Below are 22,843 nucleotides of genomic sequence, written 5' to 3'. Positions count from 1 at the left end.
TCCAGTTTTTAATTGAATTCTCAGATGTTGCAGCGCAGTGCTGGCGGTTGACTAAATCGAAAGCATTCTTTTTGGGGTGGCAGTAGCGATAGGCGGGGAAGCACGTTGGCATCGTGACGACTAGATGCGGTGCCTGGCTGGGGACTCTGGCAGCCGGCACTGTGCAAGCCAGGCCTTCTGCTGGGGAGAGCCATCGGCACAGCGGAAATGCTTGTTGGGAATGCGGAACAGTTTAAAAGTTCACGGCAAATATTTGAAATGGCTGGCATTCAAGAGTAAAAAGGAGCTGGAGTCAAATGTGTGTTTGTCTCAGAAGCATAAACGTATGCAACTCTGTGAGCCAATGACGTCACATTGGTATGCAGGGATCTTTGGCCTAACGTCACAGGTGTGGCACCACGCCATTGTGTTCCAGAATTGGGTTTGGAAGTACATTTTGTTTTTTGTTTTTTAAAGCTCCACAGGACACATTCTTGCAGTTATATCACTTGCATGTTTTGACCAGTGGAGTGAACCTGGTCTTCATTACTCAACACCGACTGGAATGGCCATGAACATGCATTCACCATTTCAGTTTGAATACTGAAAATCATGAGGCCTATTAATAATGCCCATAATATGTTGTATTTAATATTCTTTATAATGGCCTTAAAATGTTGGCTGTCTGTGAAACAATGACAATGAAATGATGCTGGATTGTATTGTCCAATTTTAACATCAGTCCGAGTGGCCTTGAAAAGTTGCCTTTGGTTGCTTGTAGACAATCAAGACTAGTTATTAATCATTAGATTTATACAATGTACCGTACATATAACCGGACTTACTAGAATATTCTCGAACGCAAAATGCATTTAGTCTCCCGGGCAATCAAATGCCCTTCCGCCATATTCATTCTGCTGCTGGGCCTGTGCATAACTGAAGCAATTTGCCGTTCTAGTACTTTGCTGTACTTGATTTGAATTTGAAACATGCCGGCTAGATGCTGCGGGGAAGTGAATTTTCACAGCTCTGGATGCATGGGGCTTGAAAATAGGGTGGCCTGTACCATTTAATGAGAAATATCTAATAACCCATCCAGGTACTTGTTGATTTAATTGATATTTTCTTTAATAATTCATCAGTATCTGGATTTGATACATTTGCAGTGGTCATTCCTTTAGTCATTTTTGAAGGTTAGCCCCCGTGCCTCTCCGCCTTCATAATGAACAGTCTCGGATCCCTATTTGGCTGGGGAATTTCTGGACTGGCTGGGTCTCTAACATCAGGCCTGTTATTAGGCTAACTAATGTGTTTGTGTTTTGTTTCTTTTAAACGCAAACCATTAAATACACTAGTATCCACAAATGCTTATCATGCAAGCACAATACAAATAATGAGGTTGCAATGGACTTTATTGGACTTAATGGATTTGGGAATGGAATGCATTTTGACCATTTCCCTTTTGGGATAATCCACCACGCACAATCTGACCTTTATGTAGGCCTATATCAGTCAGCTATTAAGTAAATGGCTTTTTGGTAGCTAAGCAAGAGCTAGCGAATGAATGAACCAACAAAAAGCATGATTCGTTGTTATGGGTGGTTGTTATGGAGGTGGTCAAACTTGGTGTGGGTATTTAATAAATTGTTCTGTATCCCTTAAAATGAGCAAAATTCCTAAAAACATTGATCTTCTGATCTGAAGGCAACTTATGTTTAACTTTGCTCACACCAAATAATAGGACTTGTATGCTCTCCATTCATAATGAGCTATTTCTCTAATTCTGTTTTTTTCTTGCGGAAATGGCAGTAGCAACTAGCAAGTAACAATTCATGCCAATCGCTGACAGTAGGCAGCTAGCTATAATGTAATTATACCAGTGCAGAACGCAAAATGCAAAAGAAATTTGTTGGCCAAAGAAATTTGGTAAAATTAATTTGGTAATTTTTCAAGAGTCATAATGCATGAAACAAAGCAACGGAAAAATGGAAATCTGAAATGATAAGTAATCAAAACAATTTGCAAATAGCCGAGAATTACATTCGCATTTATGGTTGCCCAGTCTACACCCTGTTTAATAAATAGTGTTAATATTCTGTTTCACTTTCAAGTTCAACTGCTGCCAGACTTATGCTAAAAGTTTGCAAGCCCCTAATGTTATCATTTTGCCAGGAAGTGAGATGGCTAGCTGTAAATCCTGTAATCAAGCATGATATGACATTTTTTTGCTGCAGAGGTGGATATTTAGTAGGCATGGGCACAAGTGCTCATGTACTAAAATATATAGGAATGTTGAGCACTATAGAGTTCTCAAAAGATTTTCCTACTTGCTCCACTGTCTTCAGTTCAGCAGCAACTGTGACCCTGGAACATTGGAGTTTTCAACTTTGTTGGTGTCATCAAGGTCACAGGCAACGATGCTGAAGTTAATGTCCCACTCGATTCTAGAGTGCTGGTCTGTCAGAATTCAAATCAACATGGTGGCAGAGGGAATAGGGTCTGTAATGAAACTTAATGATTTGTATTTAACAGCATCTTGAACTCTATTTGAGTTGAGTATTTTTGTCTTTCCCTCATAAATTATAATTCTTGGATGTGTCTAAGGTACCATGATGAGAAGCCAAGGTGCTTTTTTTTACCACTTGGATACTGGTGTGCCAAGTGGCCAATTCCATCAGTGAGCTGGATGAAACCAGTATTAGCCATTGCTAGGCAGCTAATCACGGATGAATCACAGCAACAATGGTGATGTATTGTGACCTTGATGTACCTGTAAGTTTCTTATTTAACAGTTGCTGGTTTTGAGCTTAAATTGATTGATTATATTAAAATGCGTTACTATAAGCATTAGGCCTAAGGCTTTTATCCGGTGTGAAGATGCTCGTAGGCGAAAGCTTGATAGACTTGGCCACAATAAACCAAAAAGGGACTTCGGCTTGACTATGGGTTGATTATGAACATAAATATCGATTTTTTATGAAGTGCTGATACGTCTTTACTTCTCGGTTCAAGGAAAAGTGTAGTAATGTTGATGGAGGAAGCCGCTCCACAACTTTCTTCAGTTTTAGGTTGCATGTGCCATAGGAAATGGCTACAACTCAAAATAAGATAAAATGTTATTTTAAAGAATGAGCTGGTATTAGAAACTCAACCTCTGCAAGCATAAGCTCGCTGTATAAGTTGCTTTGGAGTTTCTCAAAGTGCGTTTGTCTTGCTTTAGACTGCAAATTTGAATGGCTCTGTAGCAGCCATTGTAAAGCCAGCAGAAACTTGTCTAAAATATCCTTCACTCTGCATTCAGAAACTGTCTTTGCCAACCAAAAATGTACACTAAAACTGAAATAATATCGTGAAACACTGGGAAGTGAACTATTATTTTACAACTTTGGTGTAAGTAGTTACCTGCAGTGTCTCTCTCTAGTATCTGGTATTTGTTATTTTATTTTCAATTTCCCTTTTTCTGTTTTGAGCTTTGCAGGAGCACTCTGCATTGACATGCATTTTGAGTAATTGGCTGTACCTGGAGTAATTGGCTTTACCTTGGTACTTCCATGCTGATAAATGTATTTGTGTATACGTGGTTTTCCCTGGTCGGAGATTGTCAGGAAGGTTGGAGACCGTTGTGGGGGGAGTAAGCCAGCTGAAGGCAGCTGCTGCTCGCGGAGGATGTCAGTGAAGGACAGAGCAGGTGTGGGGCGGCGGTGAAGGGGCTAAGGGCAGGTGGGCAATAACAGCAGGCGGGGGAGAAGGCTCCTGCTCTGATGCTGCTGCGGATAAATCTCCATTACCGCTTTTCCGCTGAAGGGACAGGATGCAGGCTTGCGCCAGCCTGAGACAGGGAGCGAGGCGGTGCTTTAACTGCTACATCTCATATGCAACTGATGGCACACATGGCATGTACCTACCTGTACTCTACAGCCAGTGAATTGAGGCTGTATACACAAATAGCCAATAATTAACCCCTGTGTTTTTTTCTGAAAACCATTTTGTGGTGCATATTGTTAAGAAGCCCCCCAAGCAGAGGTAGCACTAGCAGGCAGGAGATTTCTGGGAGAGGGAATAGCCAATGAAGCTAGCCAGTCTGGGTACCCACTTATCAGCACACTCCAGCTCAGTAGCTGCCATTGGCTCTCAGTTTGATGTACAGTAGATGCCACCTTTACAGCTGGGAAAATATGAGCTTTGATTGGCTGGCCTGTTTCCATTGGGCCTGCCCTGCCATGGGCATCCAGGTCACATGGACGCAGAGAAAGAGCTGGGAGGACAGCATATGTACAATGTACGCGAATTCACACTCTCTGCTAGAGCTCATTATTAACTAATTTTGATGTTTCAATAATTCCTCCACTTCCTGTAGTTATGTCTTCAGGTTATTGATATGCAAGTACATTATTCATATTAATCGGGGTCTTGTTCCATGGAAAAATACATTTTGCGGAAATGTATAATGTTTCCCTTGTATTATCTTTGCCCTGTGTGTTTGGATCATAAGGCGCCGTAAGGTATCGGGTACGGTACAAGATGTAAAACCGTGTTTGTGAATAAAGCCTATGTTATTCCTAAACAGAGAGAGCCACTCGTTAGTCACTGGGCTTGGCCCAGATAAGGTGGACACATATGCGTCATGTCAGGCCATTTGAGGGCATTTAGACCAGTATAGAAGACCAGTGCGAGGAGGGTTACTGTGACGCAAACTTGTGTCTTCCCGCTGGCCAATGATTACAATAAACTTTTACTTTCTTCTGTAAAGCGTTTCTGTGTTGAGTTCCTACATTGTCCCGACTTTGCCTCCACGGAAAGAAGCTTCGGTTCCTGACAGTTTATCTTTATTGTCTTCATTCTTGATGTGTGTCAGTGGAGCTAAGAGATGCTCGGGAAATGTTCCCAGAATGGGCTTCAGGTCAGTATATGTAATTTCTGCCTGCTGGCTGATCCACGATAAGCATATCGCATACCGAATGAGACTACAAGGATGAGCATAATATTGAATGGGGAGATGAGTGGGTTGCAGTGATTGGACGTGTTCGGTGTTGCAGGCAGTAAGGGGTGGTGTTCAGCCTTAGCCCTCAGTGTACACATGGACATAGCAGGATGCTGCTCAGTAGAGCTTTCTCCCCCTTAAGGTGCTAGCCAGATATTCCTTGAAAAATGCTATTTTATATGGGTTTTCTTGGATAATAAAAGCTGTGTGTTGGAGCAGTGGCACTGTGGGGTCGTCACACCACATTTGGCTACATTGCATATGCTTAGCACTACGCTGGAGGGTCAGTCATACTGCACTCACAGAGCTGTAGTGTTACCCAGTGAACCTGGATAAGACTGCCGCACTGCACTATTAAGCTAACTGTGTATTTGACCAGGACTGGTGTCTCCTCCCTCAGAAGGGCTTTAGTGCAGGGGTGCACAACTCTGGTCCTGGAGGGCCGATCTGTGTGCTGGTCTTTGCTCCAACCGATTACCATTTCTTACAGCTCTATAAACTATGCTGCTTCACTTCTGTACTTGAGCACAGTGAAATCTCTAGGATACACTTGCAGTCCGCGGCTGTAGCTGGTGCTTATACACATGTCAGATCAAGATGTTGGCACAAAATCCTGAAATGGATTGGCCCTTGTTGTGCACCCCTGCTCTAGTGTGAGGTGGGGGATGGAGATGGAGAGGAAATGAAAGATGAAATGAACGTATTTAACAAATGCAGTGGCTGATTTGGTGGATGGGTGATGCCTTTGTTAGAGCTGCATACCAAATGAATTGATTTCCTCTGTGAAGGCTGTTGGGAGCAGATGTAGGAGGATTCTTTGATTTTGGATTTCTGTCTATGTATCCTTTATCCCACTGAGTCCCATTGAGTTACAAATCTCTTTCAAGGGAGGCTTGGCCCAGAGATTTGCAGCACAGCATAGAATACAATGCAACTCATTTCAATATTAGACCACACTGAAGGATGTTTGGAGCAGAGAGGAGTATTGTGGGATTGATATTGGATTACACTGAAGGGTGGTTGGAGCAGAGAGTATTGTGGGATAGATATTGGATCAGACTGAAGGATGTTTGGAGCAGGGAGGAGTAATGTGGGATAGATATTGGATCAGACTGAAGGATGTTTGGAGTGGAGAGTAGTATTATGGGATATTTATTGGATCAGAGTGAAGGATGTTTGGAGCAGAGAGGAGTATTGTGGGATAGATATTGGATCAGACTGAAAGATTTTTGGAGCAGAGAGTGGAGGATTGTGGGATAGATATTGGATCAGACAAGACTGTTTGGAGCGGAGTAGGGGATCGTTAGATAGAGATTCAGTCAGACTGAAGGATTTGGAACAATATAGAGGATTAGAGATGAGGATTGTGGGATAGATAGGTTCTAGTGAAGCTAGAAGTGGTATTGTGGAGATACTGGATTAACTGGTCATTTTTCTCTTGTCACCTTTTGTTAACAGCACTGGTTGGGCTATGGGATTGGAAATATATTTGCATTTCTGGGATTGTACGTGTGTTTAAATGTGCACAGACGTGTGTGTGTGTGTACATGTGTTTGTGTACAGTGCATGAATAAACGCAGTCAGGGTTTGTCTGTGGCTGGTCAGGCTGTAATGGCTGTGCAGTCTATAATCCTGCAGTTCTGGGCTGGCTCGTAAGCGACGTGTGTGAGCCTTTGTCCCTGCAGGCAGCCGTGCTCGTAGAAGGGAGGAGAGAGCGAGGGAGAAATGGAGAGTGAGGAAGAGAGTTTATCACCGATGAGTTATGGCTTCGCTTCGGAATGGGATTTGCATAAATATGCCTGGTAGATCGGCGGGCCTTTTTTTAGCCAGCGGCCACAAACAGGTTTCAAAAAGGGGATCCTGTGCGTGTAGGCTATGTCTCAGTGTGAGTGTGTGCCCGTGTGCTGTGCACACGATGTGTGTGTGACGGCTGTGGGAGTGTGCGTGTGCATGCGTGTGTGCGACGTTCGTGTGTGCGTGCGTGCTGCTCCTTTTGTCTGTTTGTGTGTCTGAGTGTGAGAGATGCTGGGTGGGTTTCTGCCTGCTTCTCAGCCTCAGTCAGCCTTCTGTAGCACTAACGAGAGTGTGAGTGTTGCACTGCTGTTGACCCTGTCTCCTGCTAACCTGTTAATTGGTGCTGAATGGTTTTAATTTATGGCTCTGTGTACATGCAGTGTCCATAGTGATTAATCAAACTCGCCTATCTCCTTTCTAGGATGATTTTTTCAGGGTGGCTTTTTTTTTTCTTTTTTTTTACAGACGGAAGAGCGATAAACGTCTTCGGCTCTTGCGCATGTGTTCGTGTGTTGAGGACACTATTGTGTACATTTAACCCATTGTTTAATGTAATAAGAACTGAAATCCTATACATCTTATGTTGGATTCAGTTTACAGAGTGAGGCTCCATTGAGACACGGTTTCTTCTAAAGTGTTATCAGATTTTACATTTTAGGTTTGGATTCATTCATATTTGCTTTCTGCGGAGAAATATTTTATGAAATGTTAAAACAGAAACCGTAAAGATGGTAAAAAAGAATAATAAATCATTTTGCGTTTAGCTCTGTCTGGGTTGTGTACATAGAGGAGTGTATTAATCACTTGGTGGTTCTTTGAAAGATGTTTTCCCTCTATAGGAGCCCTGAGGATGGCTTTGTGAGACTGTGTATCCCTGCAGAAGTGTTTTGTTTGTTTCTTATCAGTTTGCTTAGCAGATGCCCTGGGCGACATATGGAAATTACAGTCAGGATAATCCATTTATGCAGCTGGATATGTGCAGTGCGTAAACCATGCAAATGAAGTACTTTGCTGAAGGGTGCGTTGGCATTCCACCCAGGATTCGATCCGGTGAGCTTCTGGTTGCGGTCCAGGCTCCCGCACCTCTCCCCTCATGTTCCTTCCTGCTGGCTGCCTGGCTAAAAATGAAAATACTTCAGCGAGCCGCCATGTGTGGCTAACCTGTGCTGTATCAGGCGCGACGTCACCTCACCAAGCCGTGTTGTAGGAGCCATGTTGCTAACATGCATCACAGTAGAGCTCATATCACAAACCCACACAGTAACGGTTACTTTAATAACCTGTGCCTTAACCGGTGTGTCACTATAGCCGATGTGTCGCTAACCCACTCAGTAGCAGAGATGTTCAGGCTGGCTAACTCGCGCTGTAGGAAGCATTACGTCACTGACCTACACTTTAGCAAGCATCACATCACTGACCCGCGCTGTAGCGTCACATCACTGACCCGCGCTGTAGTATCACATCACTGACCCACGCTGTAGCGTCACATCACTGACCTGCGCTGTAACATCACATCACTGACCCGCGCTGTAGCGTCACATCACTGACCCGCGCTGTAGCGTCACATCACTGACCCGCGCTGTAGCATCACATCACTGACCCGCGCTGTAGCATCACATCACTGACCCGCGCTGTAACATCACATCACTGACCCGCGCTGTAACATCACATCACTGACCCGCGCTGTAGCGTCACATCACTGACCCGCGCTGTAGTATCACATCACTGACCCACGCTGTAGCGTCACATCACTGACCCGCGCTGTAACATCACATCACTGACCCTCGCTGTAACATCACATGACTGACCCGCGCTGTAGCGTCACATCACTGACCCTCGCTGTAACATCACATGACTGACCCGCGCTGTAGCGTCACATCACTGACCCGCGCTGTAGCGTCACATCACTGACCCGCGCTGTAGCGTCACATCACTGACCCGGGCTGTAGCCTCACATCACTGACCCGGGCTGTAGCCTCACATCACTGACCCGCGCTGTAGCATCACATCACATCACTGACCCGGGCTGTAGCCTCACATCACTGACCCGGGCTGTAGCCTCACATCACTGACCCGCGCTGTAGCGTCACATCACTGACCCGCGCTGTAGCGTCACATCACTGACCCGCGCTGTAGGCTCACATCACTGACCCCCGCTGTAACATCACATCACTGACCCGCGCTGTAGGCTCACATCACTGACCCCCGCTGTAACATCACATCACTGACCCGCGCTGTAGCGTCACATCACTGACCCGCGCTGTAGCGTCACATCACTGACCCGCGCTGTAGCGTCACATCACTGACCCGTGCTGTAGGCTCACATCACTGACCCCCGCTGTAACATCACATCACTGACCCGCGCTGTAGCCTCACATCACTGACCCGCGCTGTAGCGTCACATCACTGACCCGCGCTGTAGCGTCACATCACTGACCCACGCTGTAGTGTCACATCACTGACCCGCGCTGTAACATCACATCACTGACCCCCGCTGTAACATCACATCACTGACCCCCGCTGTAACATCACATCACTGACCCACGCTGTAGCATCACATCACTGACCCGCGCTGTAACCTCACATCACTGACCCGCGCTGTAGCGTCACATCACTGACCCGCGCTGTAGCGTCACATCACTGACCCGCGCTGTAGCATCAGATCACTGACCCACGCTGTAGCATCACATCACTGACCCGTGCTGTAACATCACATCACTGACCCCCGCTGTAACATCACATCACTGACCCGCGCTGTAACATCACATCACTGACCCGCGCTGTAGCGTCACATCACTGACCCTCGCTGTAACATCACATCACTGACCCGCGCTGTAGCATCACATCACTGACCCGCGCTGTAGCATCACATCACTGACCCGCGCTGTAGCGTCACATCACTGACCCGCGCTGTAGCATCACATCACTGACCCGCGCTGTAGCATCACATCACTGACCCGCGCTGTAACATCACATCACTGACCCGCGCTGTAGCATCACATCACTGACCCGCGCTGTAGCGTCACATCACTGACCCGGGCTGTAGCCTCACATCACTGACCCGCGCTGTAGCGTCACATCACTGACCCGCGCTGTAACATCACATGACTGACCCTCGCTGTAGTGTCACATGACTGACCCTCGCTGTAGCATCACATCACTGACCCGCGCTGTAGTAGGCATCACATCACTGACCCGCGCTGTAGTAGGCATCACATCACTGACCCGCGCTGTAGTAGGCATCACATCACTGACCCGCGCTGTAGTAAGCATCACATCACTGACCCGCGCTGTAGCGTCACATCACTGACCCTCGCTGTAGTAAGCATCACATCACTGACCCGCGCTGTAGTAGGCATCACATCACTGACCTGCACAGTGAAAAAGCAAAACTCCAAATACTTTTCAGTGATCGCTGGTTGACACCAACCACTCTTTGCTGAGATTTCCTGAACAAGTTTCCTTGACAGCCTTGTTAAAGCATTTTGCAACATTTCAGCATTCAATTCAGGTGTTGTTGCCTGCAGTTACTGAATTCCTTTAGTTAATCATGCATGTCAGCAGCAAATAGGGAAAATCATCGCATTGAAATGTTTTTGCTTACTCTTCTATTGGTTCAGTTCCCCCAGTCTGGGGATATTTCAATCTGCAAATATTTTTCCATCGGGAGCCTATCATTTGGCAGACATAATACCATTAGTACAGAACATTGTACATGTCATATTTTGTTCTCTATATAAGCTGTAGCGTACTGCAGCACCGTTGGTGCGTGCGCGCGTGAGCGTGTGCACGTCCGTGTTCTGGAGATGATGACACTCTCTCTCCGGCCGTTTTTTTTTTTTTGTGTTCCGAGTCACTCCGATTCAGACACCTCTGCCGTTGCCATGGTGACTGTGCCCTTGCTTCACTGGAACAGAGCTGAAGAAAAAAAAGCGCCTTTCTCCCAGGCTCAGACGTCCCCGTAAGCACATGCTGGGTGGTGGCGGTTCCCCCCCCCCCCTCAGAACTACAATAATCTCCTGAGTTTCGCAAACCCTTCTCCTTTCAGGGGAGCGCAACGGAACCTTGTTGATAAAAGGAGGAAACTCCCCCCCCGTGCCTTCTCCCCGTTTGAGATGATTAATAGATTTTCTCTTCTGTTGGGATGGGAGCTGTTAATATTCATATTCAGTGCGAGGTGCAGGGTTTGACAGAGCCCTTCATTAGGCTGTTTACCGCCTTTATCTTTCGCCGCTGTACGAATTCAAACCCAATGTGCAGCGCGAGCGACATTTTAGCTTCTTTATCGGGTGTAAAAATAAAAAAAAAGTCTGCTTGTCCGTTTCCCTCTGCCTGTCACTACTGCTTTTGCGTGACAGCCGTAACGCTAATTAGTTGCTTGTTAACCAGGGAATGAAGGGAAGAGGAAAAATGTACGGTATCCGTTAGGTCTCTGATGCAGAGTTTGTGGGAAGCGGATGCCTCTGGCGACAACCTGTGCCGGCTCCATATGGAAGGGAGGTGTGATCTAGCTGTGGGGCAGGCTAGCACTGCTGGCCATGTTACGCACACACAATGCCAACAGCACCTGTGATGTAGTCTAGATGATGTGGAGTACAGGTATTTGAGTGTAAGGAGTCCTATGCAAGGCACACATGCACTCTACATATGTGCATTTGTACATGCACACACACACACACACTCACACATACACACACTCAGACACATTTTTACATGGCCAGAGCCCACAGAAATTAGTTGAAATGTTTGAAATGATACTGTGTTTGTAAATATCAGGCAAAAAAAAAATTCTTCCCTCCTTTTTCTTTCTTTATAATGTTTTATTTTTGGAAAGTGCTGCTGTAAACTGTGATGTGCTCACCAGTGTGGTGTGAACAAACACAAAGGAAAAGTGGCAATGTGTGAAATGGGTCTACCAGGCCTTTTGAAGTTGGCAATAGTCTGTTTGGTCTGCCGATTACACCATCCCCCCACTCTCCACAGTTTGTCCTAATGTTTTTCACTGAATCGTGTTTGGGATTTTGTTAGGTGTACGTTTTGCACAAATAGGCCTTCTAAATTTGTCTCCTTGGGTCCCCCCCCCCCCCCCCCCCCCCCCCCCCCCCCCCCCACCCCACCGCTGACTATTACACCCCGGCCTACCCCCATGCTTACCCTAGCATGCTGTTAGCTGGTCAAAAACCTAAAGTATGCGCAGTAGCATGTTGAATGGCCATTGGGCTCTTTAAGATAGTTTTTTTTTTTTGAAAGGCATATCATTTTGAATAACTTTACACACCATTAGGGGTGTGTATGACAGGGAAAGTAATAATAAAATAGTTTGTGCCAGTTAAGAATGAATGCTGTATATACATGTAAGATCAGTCTTAATTATGTTGTCGATTATGAAGTGATTTCTTAACTGTTGTATTAGCCTACTGTGCTTTTCCTTTGCGAGCTAGATATGAAACCGTATGACCCAAAACCAAAGGACGCTCCTTGCTTGATTAGGCAGCATTTTAGTAGACCGCTATCTGAAAAGGAAATGCATTAGTGGTTAGTGCGGGCACACTGCTGGTTTGAACAGAACAGATTCAAAGAACAGATGAAAATTAGAAGCGACTAACGTTAGCCAGCCACCTCACTCATAAGTTGCCAAATGCCACTGCAGACTAGCCAACTATATTATTTTTGGGGAAACCTTATTTAACTGCTACTTTAATAATCTAGCTAGCTGAAATGGGTAAAATTAAGGCTTACTAAAACTAACTCACTAGCGAGAGTTAAACTGCGAGTAGCTTATTATTACAGTGCATTAATTTAGCAGATGCTCTTATCTGGAGCAACTCGCAATACAGGAGAAATGGGAGAGTCTTAAAATGAATAAGCTTGGCATGCAAGGACACTGTTAAGTGTGTGGCATTATTTTTATATTTATATTTCGTGAAATTTCCCTGTCATAGCAAAATGACATGTGCGCTAGAAATTGGGTGCAGTCACATTGCTACTAGGGCTGTGTATTGGCAAGAATCTGGCGATACGATACGTATCATGATACAGGGGTTATGATTCAATATATTGCGGTATATTGCGATTTTAAATCTAATTTTAGGAAAACTGTCATAGTATGAAGAACCCACCACCATATGCATAAAATCTGAGTAAAAAAAACTTCCTGTCGCTACTTCCTGTCTTAGTTTACATTGTTACGTTGGAGCGAAAGAGTCAAATGGCTGAAGATAGATTGCAACACTGCTTTCTAGCGGTCGGGGGTTTAAACAATGAACAACACAACAACACAACACAAAATGAACCACTGTCTGCCATGAATCTTTGCATGTAAACTCTTAATTAAAAATCGATAGTGTTTTTGAGAATCGATCACAAAACATAATATCTCAATACTCAAGTGTATCGATATTTTCGTACACCCCTAATTGCTACCTTACCTTTTTTGCTTTTTTAACAATAGGTTAATATGTATATAAACTTTGCTTCTCAGACTCGTGAAATTTAACAGCATGCTAAAATTTGTAATGGCTAGGTTAGGTTTAGGAGAGTGGAAACAGTTCAGTCTCAATCTTACAGCAGAGTTAAACAAGCTAACATTTACGCACCAATGACCTAAGCTAACTAGCTAACTGTTAACATGTATTTTTAAGAATTAAAGCTTGATGGAAAAGTTGCTGTCAAAATGCCAAAACAAAAGAATGTAATGTTGGCAAACAAGAAGAGTTTTTTTTCTTTGAATTGCCGTGTCAGCTTGCATTTAATGTTAACTTTAGTCCAGGTAAAATTCTGAAACTTAGGGAATGTTGCCAGTGAATGCATTAACTGCAATTATTCTGTCCCACTTGTCACTAAACACAATGGACTGTAAGCTTTAACGCTGTCAATATTAAAAGTCATTTATGGTGTTAAATGAAATTTACATTCAGACAAAATGACAGTATGATATAAATATTACTACAGGACTCTGATGTATTTGAATCATGTACATGTGTGCAAATATTAGAATATTCAAACTCATCTACAGTGGTTTGAGTTTTGGACAAACTGAACACTAGCAAAAGGTCTGAATTTTCCAGCTGTGTGCCACACTCATTTGCCCCTGCATCCGGCCCGGGCTGGACCTACTTGGCCCAGTGCGAACCCACTGCGACAGTGAGTCGATGGGGTCTCAGTCACCCAGCAGGATACTTTTCCAGATAGGACCCTTTAAGAAAAAGAGAACTCTTTTTGTTGTTGTTGATGAATCACATGTAAAAAATGTTATGTGTGAGCGCGCAGCTCTGCAGCTGGGGTTACCTCAGCAGCGACTGCGCGTGCCAGCTCTTCCGTGACTGCGGCGGCAGAGCCGAGCCAGGGGATGGCAGGGCGGCGGTCAGAGTTCAGGGGCGTACCGCGGAGCCAGGGCATTATGGGAAAATGGCGGGGCAGGAGACAGGCAAGCTCACCGTGGGTGGACATTCTGTCTCTGGAGAGGCGCAGAGACGGGTATCTCTCTGACATGTTAATGGACAGAGTTGGGGGGGGGGGGGGAGGGAAAGAGATGTGGCTAGCTGGAGTACTGGAAAGATTGGTCGATAAACATGGATTTTTCATATTTCTCTCAGGCTATGGATTGACTAGTTGCAAACATTTTTTTAAACGAGGGGGAGGGAGAGATTGTTGTTTTTACCATGGGGAGATTTTAGCGTGGTCTGAAAGGCATGCTTTCATTGTAGCAGGTGTTGTAAGTGTTGACAGTGATGCAGAGTGCCGGTCTCCTGTGACATTATTAGTAACACTTGGTCCCTTTAGAGAACCTAGTTTAATTTGTTTGTTTTGAACTCCTGTTGGGCGATTGTCCTGTTTGTCCTGCTCCTAAAGTGAAATTGCGTGTATAGTCTAGTGCTACATCAGTGTTCTCCGCTCTGTATGTTGTGCAGTCTGGGTTGTGCTGTGTTTTAGCGCAATATGATCTCAGCGTGATCCCTGTAGCGTTACCTCCGTGCGGTTGTATCCGAGTGGCGCATCCTCAGTGCAGTGTCCATTAAAAAGCTTATTTAATCGATCAATTCGCTTAACATACGCCGTCACCCAGGGCGACCTATATAGCTTGCGTTTTTAAATACTCTCTGTTCATGTGGCCGGGCATTCGCTGGAGTAATTTAAGTACCTTGCTTAAGGGTATGTGGCAGGTGCCCCCCCCCCCCCACCCCCCCGGCTACTTTGTAAATGTAAGCGTGCTCTAGCATTGGCTGGAGTCTCATTGCCTCCACGGCTGGTTTCAGTGCCCCGGCCCTGAGGGTCCGAGGCTAGCGTGAGCGCTGCTTACATCACTGCAGCCTTTTGGAAGCTGCTCTAATTATTTGCTGGATGAAGCTGTAAGCGGCCTGCGCTGCTTTTTCAGTAGTTTTTCATATTGTTAGGAGAAGAGTGTGTGTGCGTATGCACGCCCGCACATTAGTGCGCACGCACATAAGTAGAGAAAGGAAAGCAGAGGATGTTGTTTCTTCTCCAGATTATCAGTGAATTTGTGATCGCCGGCTAATGGTGGTGCTTGCCTGCACAGTGCATTGTGGGATGGGGAGGAGAACGGTGCCAGCCTTAAAGCCTCCTGGACAGGGGCGAAGGTCAGAGTGGGGGGTGGGGGTGGGGGGTGGATTGGAGTTTCATTGCGGGTGGCGGTCCCTGTCTTTCTGTGGCTCTTTGTGGAGTTGCTTTTTTCTCATGGCGTGATGGTGACTCAGGGTGCTGTGAAGGATGTTGCGGTTAATGCCCCGTCTCTGTCCTGTCTGTGCAGGGTGCCCACGGCCTGTGAGGGCTCCTGGGAGACGCAGAGAATGCTGGAGTTGCATGACGACAGAGCAGCAGCAGCAGCCGCAGCAGCAGCAGCAGCACATTTCGGAAAGAAAGAGCGCCCTAAGAAGGAGAGGGAGGAGGCCAAGGACGGCCGTCCCAGCAGCACCACCAGCAGCAGCAGCAGCAGCAGCAGCGTCAGCGCCAGCGCCGGGCCCCGGAGCACTCGCGCCAAGGCTGCTCCCACTGCCACGCCCACTGCCACGCCCACGCCCAGCCCACACCAGCACTTGACTCCACCCTCTGCCTCCCTGGGATCTCCGTCAATGCATTCCAGCAATCCCAAAGTGAGGAACTCCCCATCGGCAAACACTCAGAGGTGAGCTGGTGGGCCTCGGGGTCAGGAGTCAAAGGTCAATAAGGGGTCATCCCCGTTCACTCGCTTCTTCTTAAGGCCAGCTGGAATGATGTTTGAGGGCCAAACAACATGAAGGCACACGCTCACATCTGCTCATTATAATACACGGTAAAAGGAAGAGGATTTGACAGGAAGTGGATCCCACACGGTACTTTACTGCTCCTTAATAATGGCCCAGCTGGTGTGGTGATAGTTCTGAGATATTTAATTTGGGGAGACAGGGCCATCTTGTCCCTGCATGTTAATGCCTCCATCTTGTCGCAGTGTGTTAATTTGTTTTCCATTAAAGTGCTGATTTTGACTTTTTTTTTTTTTTTTTAAATGCACTGTACTTTGAAGGGCTGGGTTTTCCTCTGGTTGAAGTCAGAGGATAACAGTGTGACACAACCAGGCTAAATCACTTTGGTGGGGAATTGTAGTGCCACAATGAGTGTTGGTCACAAATTCAAATTTGGAGCTGTTTGGAACATCACAAAACTGTAGAGTATATCTCGGTGAAGCAAAGAAGCAAGCGTCCCCCTCTAGGTCGAGTTGGGTATGTATGGCATAGAAGGTTCTGGCATGCGTACAGCTTTTAGGCTCTCAGGATGCAGTTGCATTAGCCATGGCACGCTAGCTTGTGGATGAGCACCAGCACACCCATTTTAAAGTTCACACACACACACACACACACACACGCACACACAAATCAGTGAAGAGACTAGCTAGATTTTCAGAACTGTTCATGAAGAAGTGACCTGGTTTAACCCTGCAGCGACTTGGCAAGGATGCTGGGAAGGAACCGGCTCCTTTTAAGGTGACCCACTGTCCTGTTGCATCTGCCAGGTCGGTGCTCACAGAATAGTGCTTTTGGAGCCGAAGGGTCTGCATTGCGAAGGACCCGAAACACTGGCCTTCCCTCCCCTTGCAGGGTCTGTCCCAGGTTTAATCGCACAGTGGGGGTTTAGTCCTGAGCTTCAGACCCTTTGAGAAATGGCCACTTTGTCCAGGTTTACTGCATATGGGACCAGAGTGGCGTTCGTGCGAGTCTGAAGCTTGGATGCAGTGGCTGAGAAGTCACTCCCCTCTGTCGCTGATGAAAAGCTATGCGTACCTGCAGCTGCAGACCTCATCAGAAACGTTCCCCACCCACCCCAAATTCAGCTACTCCCACATGGCACACTAAGCTGTGTCTGAATGGATTGGGTATGTAGGTTACAAAGATTATTTAATGTGTGTGTGTGTGTGTGTGTGTGTGTGTGCGCGCGTGCGTGTGGGGAAAAGCCTGCTGTTAACCTGGCCTGTTTGCACAGGGCTTACACCTGGATTACGAATTAACTGCTGCTCTGTCAACAATGCGGTGATCGAAAAACAAGACCTTCCGCATTACTGTTCGGAGAGATGGGCATAATTAGTCGTGTTTTTCAAAAATAAACGGTTAAAGGTAAATGGCAATGATGTTTGTCTTTCTCTCTGCTTGTTGGTGATGCTCCGCAGCATATTTCAGCCTGTAATGAGGGATGGATAACTGGGGTCTGCGAGTACATGCAGTACCACTGGAAACATTTTAAAGTTTACAGGCTGTTATTTCTGTTATCTCTGCACCGGTCACCACTGAGTCATTTGCCGTCTCACAATGATGTCACTTCCAGGAGAACATTCATACAGTCATTCTATGTATTGATTTTTTCAGACACGTAAAAACTCTGGTTCTGTCCTCTGATTTTGCACTCACGATCTCTTTTTACTCCTGCCTTTGTCTCGTTTTGTAATCTACCTTCTCTCTCGCTCTCTCATTAAGCTGCATAGGAGACAGTGAAATAATTACCGGTGAAACAGGAAGTAATCTTCTCTTACAAATGGTATCTGGTCCTGCTCTCCCCTACAGCTAATTAGAGTGTTAGGAGCTTCCGCTGACCTGGTCATTGGATGTGTTGTATGGAGAGAGTGTGTTTGCTCAGGGCGCTGGGACTATACCGACCCCCTACCATCCCCTCTGTTTTTCTGCTGAATCGTGGAGCAGGAGAGAGAGGCACAGGCGGGCAGAAGGGCATGCAGTCCCCCATTACTCTGTTGTTCTGTCTTTCTGTGTTTGTCTGTCTATCTTTCTTTCTGTGTTTGTCTATGTGTGTCTGTCTGTGTGTGTTTGTGTCTGCGTGTGTGTCTGTGTCTGTGTTGATTGTCTTGTCTGTATGTTGTCTGTATGTATGTGTGTGTTCGTGTAGATGAGCATGGGACAGTGTTTCTGTATGTCCATAATCATGGGAACACAGGTGTGACAGCAGCCCCAGCTGGAAAAAGGGTCTGGTGCTTGGGGGTTGGATCAGCACAGTCCAGCAGTCTAAATCCACAGCACTGTAGTTCCGCTTCCCCATCTTTCGCAATTCAAGCGCAAAATGGCAGACACTGCTTCAGAGAACAATCTCTCCCCTGGTCGAATTTGTCCGCTCCATAGTTCTTTGGTTCGGACTTCTGAAACCCCCCCCCCCCCCCCGCCCTCGCCAAAATAAAAACTGTGAGTTGATTCCCAGCACCCCTGCTGGAAAAAAATTCCCACGTGCCTCTGTTTGCCTGTAAGGAGAAAACTCAGCTAAAGTAGAGCCACACACAAGTATGCGAAAGCAGCGTCAACCCTGTCCCAAAAACAGCAGCGTGTTCGCGAGTGTCAGGGTGTGGCTGTGAGCGTTCGATTGTGTTCATCCCCGTGCTGTACGGTGTGTGTTCACTGGGCGTTGACTAATTCGTAGTCCCAGACTTAAGACCCTTTTCTCTTCACAAGACCTGTTTTTACTTTTACGCGCAAAACAGCCAAAAAAAGAAGTGTTCTGCCAGCCGAATGAGCTGGAACAAACACACACAGACTCGGTCCTCGGCTCTTTGAGGCCTAAATGAAATGAACACCGTTTCCTCACTGTCTGCTCGGATGGTCGAGCTGTCTGCTTCCGTTTCCTTAGGGAGGCAACCGGGAAAGAAATGCACTCCGATATGTGGGGATAGAAACCTCCTCATGTGTACAAAAAAAGGAGCGCTCGATATTTCTCTTCGATTCTCACGTCAGTCTTTCTTTTCTTTTCCTGACAGCAGTCCAAAATCCAAGCAGGAGGCGATGGTGCGGTCACCCCCTGTGATGTCTCCTTCCAGCGCCGCCCAAATGGACTCCAAACTGCCCAATCAGGGAAAGCAAGGGGGCACGGGCGGCCAATCGCAGCCGTCCCCGTGCGACCCCAAGACACTGAGCGGCAGCCACGCCCCGAAAGGGCCCCAGGGGACTGCGGGCGGCCTAGGACTTAAAAACGGACAGGGCCTGAATTCGGGCAACGGGGCCAAGGGCAAGGTGAAGAGGGAAAGGAGCACGTCTGTGGAATCTTTTGAGCAGCGGGACACGGGGACACCCGGGAACGAGGTGGAGCAGAAAGGTAAGGACAGTCAAAACGCCCCCCGAATACAAATACTGACCTGCCCCCATTCTGGTACCCTGCCCTCTAATAGCGCTCTGGTCTAATATCAGTTCCTTCAGTAACCTGCCATGTCAGTCCGCCCCACCGAAAAAAACATTTCTGTGCTTGTTTGCTACTACAGTTATGGCAGTGTCACCACTTGATTCAGTCATGATCGTTGTGATTAGTGCAGACGTGAGCGTGATATAAAGACTGTGATCACACGGTGTTGCTCAGCCACATGGAAAACAGCAACATGCTTTGAGCCCGGCATCGTCGTGCAGGAAATGCAGTGTCGCGGTCCTGCAGCTGCCTGTCGGAGCTGCACGCGCCCTTGTGAGCACGGACGCCGCGTTTTTTTCCCATCCTCAGGCGCCGTGCTGCAGTTTTCTCACCGCCATCTTGCGTCGAAGTGCTTGACGTCCTCTTCGAGCTTGCCGTCCGTTTGCCGATGTCGCGCTGTCTCTTTGAGGAAAGCGGAAAGCCGATTGGCCGCTGCGGCGCGCGCTCGTTTTGTGCGCTTCGCGGGACGCGCGGTCAGTTCAGCTCGGTCTGAAAGGGGCGTTTAAGCGCTCCTCCGCGCTGGGTTGGAGCGCCGCTGGGCTGTAGCCTGTGCATTCAAGCTCGTGAATGAGCGCTGGGGACGGGGAGTTCTGTTTCCCAGTCTTTTCTGCCGTTTTGATTTTGCCTTATGTTTCTCCTCATTGGGCTAGATCCAGAATGGAGGAATCTGATGAAAACCATGCAATTCAATAGCAGTAAAGGAGGAGAAGATTCACAGTGCAGATGTGGCCAGGTAGTTTTGCAGTGTGCTTGTGCTTTTGGCACCTTGTCCCACAGAAAGGTTTGTGTCCCCACCGCCAAGAAATGTGGCCAATCGGTGTAACCGCGGGGCTGGGGGTGGGGGTGTCTTTCAGGGGCTCTCGTCTCGTGAGTGGATAGCCCGATGCCTACGTTTCAGTGGGAGGTGGCTGGAAATGCGGAGCCATCTTCCGCTTTTCACAACATAACAGGCCGCCATTATTTTGCGAGCCGAAGAACAGTTGGTGAAATCCCCTCCTGCTAGTTCTTGCCCTTAGTGCGGAGCTGGCTGGGGATTTGGGAGGACTCTGCAGGAGATTGGCTGCATATGGTAGGGAGAGCGACGGAAAGAGATTTCTCCGTCCCGTAACTACTTTGCCTGCAGGTCGTTTCGTCGAGTTAGCGGCCCCCCTTTCTTCCCTTCCTGTCCCAGTAAAGTGCTTTCCTGGTACATCCTTTTTTTTTTTTTTTTTTTTTTTTTTTTTTTTTTTTTTTTTTGGATGTTTTCTTTGGCCCTGCAGTAAAGAGGCTTGTGGAGCCTCAAGAGTTAGGGATACACTCTCCTCTTTGAGTTCAGTTTCGCTGCCTCATTCTGAAACGCGTTACCTCAGCACCTTCTGAAAAACGCACGTTACTTTATCGCGGACTGAAAAATGCATGTTGCTTTTAGGGATGGAGATTTTCGGTTATGTCACAGATCGAGTAATTACATAATGTGTTCGATTCCAAATCAATTCCTAGCATGCGGAAGCATCTGTTTTTAGAACATAACTTGGCCAGGCAGCACCACTCCTGTATAAAATGCATGCAAACATGACAACGCACATCAGTACCAAAGTTTTTTCACCATAATACAATTCTGTGTATCATATCTGACACAGACTGTGCTTATAGACACAATAGGCTAAGCTTTAAGAATTTATTTTCTACTCTCAATTGTAACACGCCCACAAAACTTATGCACAACGGTTTGGCTGAATACTCAATTCTGATTGGCTGGGATGTGCACATTATTTTTTCTATATATGCCTGGCTTTGAAGTAGTTCCTGCAAAAGTTCAATCACCATTCTAAATGAATGCGGAACAGTCTGACTAGATAAATAAGAGCAAGCCGACAGTTTCAATGTCATACTGGCAGCAGTGTCAGCTTGATGTGCATGAATGATTAAGTATTGAGAGCAGCTAGTGTAGTTAAAGCCTGACTACGTTTATAGTTTAGCCACCGTTTTGAATACAATTCAGTAGTTGGCTAGCTAGCTATCCGTGATAACAAATGTACTGTGAGCCCATCTCGACTTAAAACCAAACAGAATTTTAATATTAGGTAACCCGGTTGTGGAACTAGAAAGACGCGTTCATTGCTGCGTGTTATAAGATATGGGTTTTTGCTGGAATAACCTAAGTAGCATTTCCATTTTGAAAAGCGTGTTTTTATTACAATTGACGGAGGTAGTAAATTCGCCTCAGGCAATTTCCCTCAGCACTGGGTATTCAAACTGCATAATGCTCAGCCCTTTGTACATTACCGCTCTTGTAAAATGGCTCACCAACAAAAAGCGTAATTGCAATCCAAACATGTGTTTCAAAATACATGCATACAATATCCTTTATTCTGTTCATATTAGATTAAGAAACACGCTGTATGTTAGTGAGTTTCTTCTTTTTTTACATACTGAATGGTAAATTAATAAATGGAGCCAAGTACCAGCACGTAGTTGTACTCGCATAGCCTTTTTAAGAAAATAGAAAAGATAGCAGGCACGTATCCAACGAGCCATCAATCATTACTTGTACCCATCCCTAGTTGCTTTAGTGCTGTTTGTGAAGTGTGCATGTTACTTCAGCACCGTCTGTGGAACGTATGTTGTTTCTACAAGGCTGTTTCTGAAAAATGCATATTGCTTCCTCAGAAGTGTTTGGAAAAACATGATTCACAGACCCCACTGAAGTGGTGAAGTCGATCAATGTCTGAAGAATCTAATCTCCAGAGAGGCTTCACAAGCCTCCTTTCACTTTCGCTGCTGGTTCAGCACGGTCTGAAACGCATGTTTCGTTGCCTCAGTGCTGTCTGTGAAATGCATGTTGTGTGACATGTCACTTGGGAGGGCTGTATGACCGCATGCGCGCATTTCAGCTACGTCTGGACCGGAACGCTGAAATGACATTCACACCCTGCATGTATCGCCGTGGAAACGTCTCTCGGTGCTGGCTGGACCAGAGGCAGTGGAGTAAGCGATGGAGCTGGGTCAGAGAGAGGCTGGGGAGGGGCTGTGTCTTTAGCTGGGTCTTCCTCCTCAGTTGGACCCCTTCTGGTGAATTCTGGTACTGCAGGCATTGAGGGCGAAGCGATGGAAACCACATTGATCTGCCTGCTAACCGTGCTAATGTTAGCGGTGTCTGATGGTCTGGGCCTCAGATTCCTGTAGTGGAAAATGCTTCCATGTGCTTATATACCCAACTCATGGTTCTGTTCTGTCTGGATTTTGTATTTGTGTGTGTGTCACTGTGTGTGGGTTATTTTTTTCCCCTTCCTACCTGATGCAACTCCATCCTTACATCTTGTAACAACAGGCAAGTGCTGTGGCATTGCGTGGGCAGAGCCAGAGCAGTGTGTGTGTTGGCACGCAGGCTAGAAGTGTTCTCTCCTCATGTGTGTTTGTGTGTGCGTGTGCATGTTTGTGTGCGTGAGT

The 22,843-nt window shown here is 46.5% G+C and overlaps 1 protein-coding gene across 4 annotated transcripts in view; it reads left to right on the top strand.

Moving 5' to 3' along the window:
- The window catches only part of bcl9 (BCL9 transcription coactivator), a 123,909-nt gene that overhangs the window by 87,835 nt on the left and 13,231 nt on the right, over positions 1 to 22,843 (top strand). For 3 of the 4 annotated variants that reach the window (XM_035409223.1, XM_035409224.1, XM_035409222.1), the window contains 2 exons: positions 15,522 to 15,896; positions 18,996 to 19,330. In XM_035409223.1, coding sequence (XP_035265114.1) covers positions 15,562 to 15,896; positions 18,996 to 19,330 — 670 coding nt within the window. In that variant the 5' untranslated portion in view covers positions 15,522 to 15,561. The remainder of the gene's footprint in view (positions 1 to 15,521; positions 15,897 to 18,995; positions 19,331 to 22,843) is intronic. The other variant, XM_035409225.1, reaches the window with a different exon arrangement.

Source organism: Anguilla anguilla, chromosome 3 (assembly GCF_013347855.1).
Source record: "Anguilla anguilla isolate fAngAng1 chromosome 3, fAngAng1.pri, whole genome shotgun sequence".
In the NCBI taxonomy this organism is placed as follows: domain Eukaryota; kingdom Metazoa; phylum Chordata; class Actinopteri; order Anguilliformes; family Anguillidae; genus Anguilla; species Anguilla anguilla.
This window is presented reverse-complemented; position numbering and strand designations above follow the sequence as displayed.